Source organism: Euwallacea fornicatus, chromosome 23 (genome assembly GCF_040115645.1).
Source record: "Euwallacea fornicatus isolate EFF26 chromosome 23, ASM4011564v1, whole genome shotgun sequence".
Classification (NCBI taxonomy): domain Eukaryota; kingdom Metazoa; phylum Arthropoda; class Insecta; order Coleoptera; family Curculionidae; genus Euwallacea; species Euwallacea fornicatus.
Genome location: NC_089563.1, coordinates 786,518 through 797,482, shown reverse-complemented (window position 1 = coordinate 797,482; position 10,965 = coordinate 786,518). Strand labels below are relative to the sequence as shown.

The following is a 10,965-nucleotide window of genomic DNA, read 5'->3' as shown; positions in this document are numbered from 1 at the left end:
ATTGATATAAGGCATGTTGTGGCCAATCGTCATATTTTGGTGTCCCCTATCTCGGGTTTCGCCATGTCCCATTCCCAATGAATCACCCTGTATTCATTTGATAACTTTTGCGCTTCATATCACTAAAACTAAGCAATATTGGAAATACGGGGTGTTGCATCGAAAACGTTTCACCACAGTTACTTTGGGTAATTGCAAAAATATCGTAAAACGCTAAGACGTATGGATTTTGTTTTCGAAGGAGACATATAATGGTACGGATTTTAAATTTATTAAAACAACAGGGACGCAATCAGCTTTGGAATTTCAAATGGGAGCATGAGTCGAGTGACTTCTCATTTTAAAAGTAATAAAATTCTCTTTTACATAATATCCAATATTTTAATTTTTTACCATCAGTTCTGAGAAAAATAACGTCCAAAGTATGCAGAAAATGCGACTAAATATTGACAAAATCCTTTTAACGAGCTCGAATAAACAAACTTTTTTCATCATCATGACAACGATTTTTACTTTAATAAAGCAATGCAAGCAAAAAATTGTTAAAAATTTTATTTACATTCACTCAGTAATTTAAAATTGATTTAGTACTTGTTCCTTTTTTAGAGCTGCAGCCAAAAACCTTAAACGGATTGTGTATTGTTATTGTAATTTAGAAAATGGTTTACTCTACAGCAGAAAGAGTTGAACTAATTTCCCTGTATTTTAGCTGTAGAGACTAAAAAGACGCACTTCGTCTTCTCAAGTCACATATAGTACATCGAAAACTACAAAAGCAAACCTTGAAATATTATATATTTTTGAGGAGGAAAAAGTGAGCGAAATTTAAATATGCATTAATAGGTATATAGGGGGTCCTATTTACAAAAAAACGTAACTTTGATTGATTTTTTCGGATTTCGATGCGATTCGGGCGAATATGACCATAGGACCACACTTGTAAATCTAAATACCATCTAATATTATCTTCCTTGGTCGTTTAAAGGCAAAAATTGTATTAGACTTTTTTGAACGTTTTTTTTTATGAGGGACTCGCATGTAAAACATAAAAAAATGTTCTTTGCACTATTTACGAGATATTAAAAAAAAAACTTTTTATCTGCAAATTTATAATGCTGCCTTGCTACTCTACTCAATTCATCCAACAGCAATAAAATAATGTATTATTTAATAGTATTAATGAACAATAAATAAACATTCCCAATTCTATTTATAAATTAGTTAATGTTCAAATAATTTCAACTTTTTCCGATGTAGTATCAATTAATCATCTTTACTTTCTTTGCTACTATATAGGACATTTTTTTACGAAACTTCAATAAAGATAGAATCGTTTTGACATAACTCATTTACATATTATCGCAATAGATAAAAAGGCGACGATTGGTGGTAGCTTAACTGAGGAAAATATCAGGGCAGGATTATAAATTTGTAGATTTTAGAAAACCATGTTTCAAAATATCTCATAAATGGTGCCAAGAAAATTTTTCAAATTTCACATGCAAGTGCCTCAGAAACGCACCTTCAAAAAGTCTAATATAATTTTGTTCTTAAACAAACAGGGGAGATAAAATTAGATGTTATTGAAATTTACATGGGTTTTTCTGTGGTCACACCAGACCGAATCGCATCGAAAGCCTGAAGAACCCCGAAGAAGTCATTCGAAGTTAAGGTTTTCTAAACGTTCGGCGATGTAATATCTTTTATAAAACGTTTATATAAGTAGCTTTTTCGTAACTTCAATAATAGACTAGCAGTAACTTGTCAGATTATTAAAATTAACCCTGTAGAACGATTTCAGGGATACTCTGTATGACATATATCGTCACTCTAGTGCTACAAGCAGAAAACTCGAATTTTCTCCATTTGGAGTTATTAAAAATTATATTTATTAGATAGTACTCATAATTTTAAAACTTTTTTGGAGAACACATGTTTTTTGAAAGAGAATGGCACGACTGGTTTATTCAAAATGTTGTCCATTATTTTCTACGACTTTTTGCCATCTTTTTGGCAAAAGACGGATTTAGCAGCGAAAAAACGACTAGTCTTTTGAAGCAATCCAGGAATCGAGCTATATTTTGATGTCCAGAATTGCTGCTCAGCAAGGTCATGTGCCATTGACCAAAACAAGCAGTAGTTAGACGGCGCAATATCTGGAGAGTACGGCGGTTGGGGTAGAATTTTCCAGCCGACATTTTCCAGGCAGTTTTTGACGGGAATCGCCACATGGAGACGACTGTTGTTTTGTTGCAAAATTAACTTATTGGGACGGCCGTCCCGTTCAGGCCGTTTCTTGCGCAATGCTTTTATCAATTTGATTAGTTAACATCGGTAGCGATCCCCCGTGATAGTTTCACCTTGTTTTAGGAGCTCATAAAAAACTACGCCTCGCTGGTCCCATCAAATACAAAACGTTACCTTCGATCAGTGGATATTGGACTTTGTTATGGAAATTGACGGCTGTCCTGGATTCCAACATCATTTCTTACATTACGGGTTATCACATCGGATCGATTTTTCATCGCCGGTCACAATTCGATGTAGAAAACTTTTACGTTTTTACCTTTGTAGCAACAGATCACACATGACAATACGGTGCTGAATGTCTTGCCGTTTACGATTTGTAGGGCAGCCAAATTTCGTGTTTTGGACCATTTCAATTGCTTTCAAACGTTTAAAAACGGCCATTTCCGTCACCTGGAACGATCTTGCTAACACTTTTAGCTTTTGACTTCGGTCGATGTCCAATAACGCTTATAATTAGTCGTGGGTAAGCTTTTTTGGTTGCCCGGTGCGCTTTTTATCTTTCACATCAAAATCACCGGATTTGAATCGTCGATACCAGAATCCCACAGTCTGAATGGATAACGCATGGCCGGCACGAGCCTCCAGCATCATAATATGGCTCTCAACGATATTTCTCTTCAAATGGAAATAAAAAGGATACCTTGTGACAAATTGCGCTTCGATGGCTCAAAACTAGATATTATTAGAGCGATAGAAATGCGTATTGTTATCACAATATTTGATTGGCGTGCACTGAGGTGATAGCTGAAGAAGAGCCTTTTCAAATGAAATAAACATTGGGCCTTCCCGATACGAGATTAATTAATTACGCCATGTAACAGAAACCATTAAAACTTAGTTATATATAAGTTATATTAACTTATATATAACTAAGTTTACTACCTAATAAAAAATTGCATTAATAATTATATGTATTCGGAAAAGTTAGTTACAGTGGCTGACCGCCTAACAAAATAGACGTACATAGTAAATTATAAATTTGATCACTTACAATTTTGAATGCAAATCGTAACTCAATTTAGTGAAAAAAGCCAAATTTCAAGTTACTTACTCGTAGTATTGAGGTGACATCTTCATATGCTATCTATTATTACTGAAAATTTTCATAAAAATCGAGCACTTTGTTAAAATTCGATTTATTGGTCGCTGTTGTAGAGCAATTCACTCGTTCGTTAAGGATTAATACAACAACAAAGAATCCATTTACCCATCTCTAATATCTATTATATCTATCTACCACGTTATAACCACCATCATTAGTAACAGCAGTAGCAGAGCAGCTATTTACGATCGCCGCTTTATAGTCGCAGTCAGACTAGAAAGGTAAGGACAAGGCTGGTCCACGGTTAACTGTTAACTCCGACTTCGAGGCAATCCGAAGAAAACACAGTTGACTATCGGCGCGTATCTGATGTAGACGGACCTTAAGCGGCGGCAATGTGCCATTTCGAACACGCCAGATCTGGTTTAATTTTGCTCGAATGACAGAAACTTGTCTTGTTTCCAGCAATGAAGTTGTGGAAAGCGGATTTTGTCCTCTTCATGTTGCTCGGAGTGGTGAATACGGAAATAGTTCCGGTAAAAAAGTATGTAACAATCGCAAAATGCTGTGCCTTAGATGAGACCCTGACCTACGATAGAAGGTGTTTGAAATCCTTCAACTCCTCATGGGACTTGCATATATTGTACAAGGGTCAGTTGAAGCAGTTTAAAGAAATCCCTCCGAGATGGGCAGTAAATGAATCGAGCCGGCCTCAGTGCACTTCAGAATCTATGATAGAAGATCTCACTTCCAGGACTGTTGTACCATTGATAAACGGCGACATGTTGAGCGTAACTTTCGATGTAAGAATGGGCCCCAGTCAGTTCTGTTTGGACTATGACTATGTAATCTTTTGCCGGCCTGATAGTAAATCTGAAGAAAAACCTCTGCCGCTAGTGAAGAAATGTTGTGGCAAAGATGCGATTTTCTCGGACACAAACTCAACTTGCATCCTGTTCTCCGACCCGGGATACAGCATTGATGTGGGGGCGAGTGCTAAGTTGGGTGCAGGTTTTCCAAAATGCGAGGAGAAAGTGGAGCCGGTCGTGGCGGGAAAGTTCCATAAAAGCAATTTGACCAACGATGGTAGTTTGTGGGTCAATGCCAGCGAAGTGTTCCTGCCGCCAGCAAATTTCTGTCTTGAACATATTTTCGAAAATGCTGGTAAGTTCACAGTTTTGGGATGTAGACTTTCACCCGACAATTTGACTAATATTACCATCGTATCACACACGTTCATAGTTCCAAAGTAGAAATGTTGCTACTTACTGAAGAAATGCCACCTTCGACTGCCTCTTTTGGCTACTTTTCTGTGATTTTTGCAAAATGTTGATGTTTAAAATTTCCGAGCCTCCACTTTTCTGGTAGTCGTCAGATTATAGAGAGCAACTTGAAATGTAAACATTTCGCCTATGGGGCAAATCCCGCAACTTTTTATGCACCTCGCAGGTTTCATATTAGCAATGATGCCACGTCTTTTCAAAATTAATATTTAGCAGAAATTTGTCAGGCACTGGTGCGACACTATCAGTGTTCCGCAGTATTTAAGGGCATTGTTAGATGCAGACTAAATAATTATCGTACCAGTGAACAGAGAAGTAGAAGTAATAATAATGATCTTTGCCTCTAACAAATTAACAGATCTGGAGGAAATGTTCCGAATAAACGCATTTAAAAAAAGCTTATTTAGTCACGTAAATCACTAAAGGAAATTCCAGATTCGTTATTTTTTCCAGTTAAAACCAATTTGATGCAACAGTCTTTGTAAATATGACAAACTGCAACCGAATAATTCCTTTGGTTTTAGTTTTTCTCCTAGCGTTAGCAGATTTACATAATTTCTGACTGTTTAAGAACCTGGACATTGCACCAACAGAAATAATAAGAACACCGATAATAAACAACCAGGACCACTATTTTAGTTCCCAAAAGAACAATTTTTTACCGCAAAAGTTGATGAACCAAGAACAAAACGGTTTGAAATGCCAAATTAAATCAAAACGTCTACAAATTAAGCGGCAACCGTGCAGGCAAAAATAGGGTTATATTTAGACATTCAAATGTATCTTTGTTCTTTTTTAACATATTAACTTTATGCGACTTCTCATTTTATGCAAAGCGACTCTCAATCGCTACATTTTGTGGCGTGAATAAGGAGTTACGGGATGTGAACCATAATTGAATATGCTTCTAACCAGGGCCGGCCTCTGCAAATCTACCGCCTTCTGCAAATCTACCGCCCTCTGCAAATCTACCGCCCTGGGCGAAATTGTTAATCGCCGCTTTCCTGCCTTCGAGAAAAACCGTCGACCAGAAAAGTCCCCCGCCCAACCTCGTCCTGTTTTGAGGCCGGTACTGCTTCTAGCCAGTCGCTTAGAAAACTCGATAATTAAAACTCCATTCATTGAAGATTTACAAAAATCTAGAATCAAACTTCCAAACCCTCTTTTCAGGCCTATTGCGTCTACAATTGAAGTCGCACAAAAGAGCAAAGTTCGCAGCTTCAATAAAGAAGACGTCTAGACGCATCTTGGGACAATTTGACGGTCAGAAATTTATAAGCTCAATCTGAGAATCCTTTTCGTTCCCGTATCGCAATTTTTCTTTAATTTTGAAATTTGAAACTTGTCTTTCCCGAAAACCGCGCGGACATTTTTCGGGACTATATTTTTCATTCTGAGACGTGGAAAGTTGTTCGGCAATGACGTTCAAAAGAACTAGATATAAATATTTTATTCAATCTTAAAAGTCAATTACTCAGCGCGCAGCAACGATCTAAATAACGTTTTAATCACTTGTGATTTAATAGTTTATTATCCGCCAAGGCTGTCATATAAATCATGATGACTCGATGTCAAGTTTAAATCGTAAAGCGCAATCGTAAATCGCACAGCGCTTAGGGATCTAAAACCTGAGGGTCATGAGTACGTCAAAACTTTGGGGTACATTCGATTTTCCCACCGCTAGGCTTGGTAAAACTACCCCTCCTAAATTGAGATTTTTGCTTTCCAATTGATTTTCATGCTGAGATTCAATTTCGCATAAAATTAAGTATAAAACTCGTTACCTAAACCAATTTATTCACTCCAAGAAGTTAGGCAAACTCGCTAATTCACTTGTATAAATTGTAACTACACAAACACCGATATTTAAAAATGTATTTGAATATTTGAGATATTGGAACATCTTGGATCATCTTGACTATTAGAATTATCTTCTATAAATAACAAATTCTTGAGAGCTTTAATTAATGACCTGAAAAATATTTCTAACTTGGACCTCACGTCCCTAACCCGATCCGTACTTTTTAAAGTGTCCCAAAAATCTTAAGGTCCAAATGCAACTTTTATATGGTAGAAAAACTTTTTCAGATTTCTGAGGATTTTTGGAAATTTCGTATTATTTACGTAGTTCTCGGAATAACTAGAAGAACTCCTTAGAATTGTTTATAAGTGTGAGAGCCTGATTTCGGGCAATAATGAAATTCCTGGAAGTTGACGGAGAATTTCAATAATGATGATATTGATTCATTTCTCATAAGAATTGTTTCAGCAAGACACGCCCGCAGCTTGCACGATGAATGGGCACGTTCACACGGTTGTTTTCTGTAACGTTACGAGGAGATGCTGCTTTGTTATCAAGGATACAGAAAAAATGTGTGAAAATATATTGTTTTTGAGAAAACTCGACTTAGATCTTAATTTAAGGGGTTGATTTGCACTCTGTTCTCGATTAAAAGTAACTGAATATGACTTTTACTAAGGACCGAGCCAAAAAAAAAATCATTGTTAACAAGGGAATCTGTTTCCGCAGTAATTTAAATCACAAAAAAATGCGTATTTTGTAACCCATAGAAAAGCTTATGGAATCCCTTGTTTTGAACTTTTACAACAGGGTCATATTAGAAATTTTATTTAATTTTTTTTAAAACTCCTAAGGAGTTAAAGCCTATTGAGTCCACAATTCGAGTCCAAATTAAAAAGCTTATGGAAGACCCTTCTGACCATCCGTTTTCAACAATATTCAAATTTTTCATTCTTCAATACAGTTTCAGAATGACTTACACGAAAAATTACTTAATCCTGTTCGTTGATATATTTCACATAACCATATTTTCAGATTCCTCCTAAATATTATGCTAAGAGAATCACATTGGAGATGACTTGAACACGATGATATATTTCTCTCATTGCAATTATACTATGCTTTTTCAATCTTTTCTCTTCTTATCTTCCTTACAGTTAACTTTCTTCCTCATATTTAATTAAATTATGGTCACAACGTTGAAATCAGCAGATCACTTGATGATGCAATTTTTTAGACCATCACATGTGAAGTTGAGTCTGCACTTGAAATCATTACAGATAATTTCGGTTCAATATGAGACCCTGGGGTATTCCAAGCCAGAGGGAAAAAAGTTATGAAGTTATCATATATCTATCCAAATTACCTAGACTTAAAATTAGGGATGTTGAAAGGGGTTTAATGGGATTTTCGAGGTCAATTTAGAGTTCGTAATTTGATTAAAAAATTAGTCGTCTTTAAAATATGAAAATTCGACGAAGAAGACTTATTAGAACAAAAAGGCATGCAGTTCTTCATCGGATTTCATTTACATTTGCCTAAATGTCATCCTAAATTTGATACTTCGATTTGGAATCCGTGTTAAGCCTCCTTTATGAGGAAGATATTGAAGATACTTGAACTTAAATCTGAATTGTAGAAAATCCATCCGTTATAATACCAGATGTTTTACTTCATTTTCAAAGACATAATTCCAAGAAAGTTTTGAGCAAGGACCTTAGAGTGTTTGCAGTTCCTTTCTTCCACATTTCTTCCATTGTTGTTTTCTGGTTTCGTATCGATTTGGGCGCAATTTCTGATATTCGCTCAAATGAAAACGCGAAGTGGAACAATGATAAATAACTTAAAGGTCCACCGTCGAAGGCAAACAACCGCAAAGAACGAACTTGTATTTGTGGCAAAAGCAATCACCATTAAAGGTATTAAAGCTAATTGTTGTAATGATGTTCGTTAGACCAGTCGCAAATACGCTAAATGCCGATAACAATGGCTACATACTTGGAAAGGACATAAACTGGGGTGTCGCGGAAGGTAACGACCCTTAAACACCAGATGCCTCATGATCAGCTGCTTTATCGAGGTCAGAATGATAATCACAAACATATATACGGGGTGGAAAAAAATTGAATTGCGTCGTTATGTCGTGGACAACGGTAGTACGTAAGAAGGCCCTATTTAACGAACTAACAAAAATTAACATTTTTTGACTGAAGAAACCCTGTCGAAACTGACTTGACCCTCACCCATCAAATTATTCAGTTCCAGTTTCATACATTGAAGGTTTGTACTTCTAAGTTTTGTTCTTGGTTTGCTTATATTCTTGCTCCAATTCGACTTATTGTATAGAATGTTTTGGATTTCCTTGCCCCTTTAACTGACCTTCTCCCCATTATACGAAAAATGCAAATTCCAAGCAGTAAACCAGACCATTAAAAACCAGCTTGTAATTATGCTATTTGCATAAAACTTTATATTTATACTTGTGTCAAAGTCATTGAAATTAGTTTATTAATTATACCATACCATTAATAGTTCGGACAGTTAAAAGTACTACATGCTTAAGGCTTTATCCACCCGCTCTTAATGGCCAAATAAAAAGTGATTCAGGAACCCAGAAAATTTTCTTTCAGCTTCTCTTTGGAGCGAAAAGGATCTTCATCGGTATTGTCCTACCCATACTAAACGTTTTACGACCCTGAAATATTCGTATGCGAAGATCCGAAATTGAGAATTTCAAGATAAAACTTTAATAAAAGGCCCGCTACCTGCTCATAAAAGCCTCTAGAGAGGCAACTTCAAAAAGCTCAGGGTACCCAATTTGATATAATGATTACTGGCTAGACCTATAAACCGACCGATTCGACGTCTATCTTCCAGTTCAGACATAAAAATTCCCTTCTAAGCGGGTCTCCCCGATAAAACAACATAACATATTTACAAACTTAAGGACCAAACTGTGTATTCATGGTGATAATTTGGAACCTCATACCTACCATCACAAAATTGTTCTTGTTTCAGGTGGAAGCTCGCCCAGTATTATAACATGTCGCAACTACATTCTGACACAAAGTTCTATAGAGAGTTCGGTGAAACTTGCCATTTACCCAATCGGTTTGGCTATCAGCGCTATTTTCCTAGCCGCAACATTGGCAGCTGGGTCTTTGCTACCTGCCACCCATCACGTACTGCACTGGCGATGCCAAACCAATCATGTGGCTTGTTTGCTGGTCGGAGATGTACTTCTGTGTATTACCCAAATTGGTGGAGCCAGGTTCAGCTATTGGCCATGTTTCACAATTGGTAAGTAAATTATTGAGAGTTTAAGTAATTCGTGAGGATTCGGATATTTCATAAAGGTTCCTCATAAAAAAATTCAGAACCTTTGATGTGATGTGAGGAGATCCGTTTTTATCTTGATGAAGGTAGGGAATCACCAATCCGAAAAAAAAAATTTTTTGTTTTTGAGAATAATGCCGCATACATCGGCACTCCAAAAAAGAATAAAAAATCCTCCTCAAAACACATATATACTCCGTGACATAGAAAAGAGAACACCCTGTTCTTATTAAATTAATTGGTATGCAAGTTTCTTACACTAAAACAAATACTTCATTAAAAAATTGAACAAATTTAATTGTTAAAAACGAAAAAAAATGATTTGTTGATCCTCCTCGTTCCTGCAACAGGTCTAGCTATGGATCTAATGAGGTAATTGATGTCCTCTTGAGGGATCTCATTCCAGACTAGCTCGACAGGATGACATAGCGTCGCTAGAGTTTGTGGGGGATGGGGTAAATCATGCAACCTTCTAGCTACAATATCTCAGACATGTTCAATCGGTGAGAGGTCTGAAGATCAAGGTGACCGAGGTAGCAAATTGATTGCATTTTGCTGAAAGAAGGCCATAGTCATTCTAGCCACATGTGGTCATGCATTGTCTTGCTAGAAAAGTGTATTAACGGGAGTTACCAGATAAGACACAAGATGGTGATAGGTTCCAGGACTTCTTATATGTATCGTTGGGCAGTTATACAGCCTCTAATGAAAAGTAAAGGTGACTGGTTACCATATGCAATGGCACCTCAAGCCATTACCCTAGTAGTCTTATGGGCGAGCTTCTGTATTGTAAACTGTGGATCCCGTCTTTGACACCGTCTTCTTACTCTTGCTCAACCATCATGTATACACAAAAAAAATCTGTATTAGTCACTAAACACGCTATTATCTGTTTCCAAATTCCAATGCAACCGTTCTCTGCATCACTGCAGTCTATTTTGACGATGATTTGAAGTGAGTGGTAACACAAGATGGGGACGGTAGGAAATCAGTCCGAAACTTTGTATCCGACGATAAATGATTAGAATCCTAATGAACCTTCCATACTCAGCAAACTCCTGATCCGTCGCCTTCCCCGACGAAACGAACCTCTCTTTGAGAGCCATAATTCGAAGGTGGCGTTCTTGGTGATCTGTAGTTCTTCGGAATCGTCCAGTACCTCTCCTGTTGCCTGTTTGCTCTTCTTGGAACGA

At 36.8% G+C, this 10,965-nt stretch overlaps 1 protein-coding gene across 1 annotated transcript in view; it reads left to right on the top strand.

The window, feature by feature from the left end:
* Nucleotides 1-3,681: 3,681 nt before the first annotated feature.
* mthl1 (methuselah-like 1) overlaps nucleotides 3,682-10,965 on the top strand; it is a 95,265-nt gene continuing 87,981 nt past the window's right edge. The window contains exons 1-2 of the mRNA XM_066295772.1: nucleotides 3,682-4,516; nucleotides 9,455-9,736. Of these exons, the coding sequence (XP_066151869.1) occupies nucleotides 3,820-4,516; nucleotides 9,455-9,736 (979 nt within the window). The 5' untranslated portion in view covers nucleotides 3,682-3,819. The remainder of the gene's footprint in view (nucleotides 4,517-9,454; nucleotides 9,737-10,965) is intronic.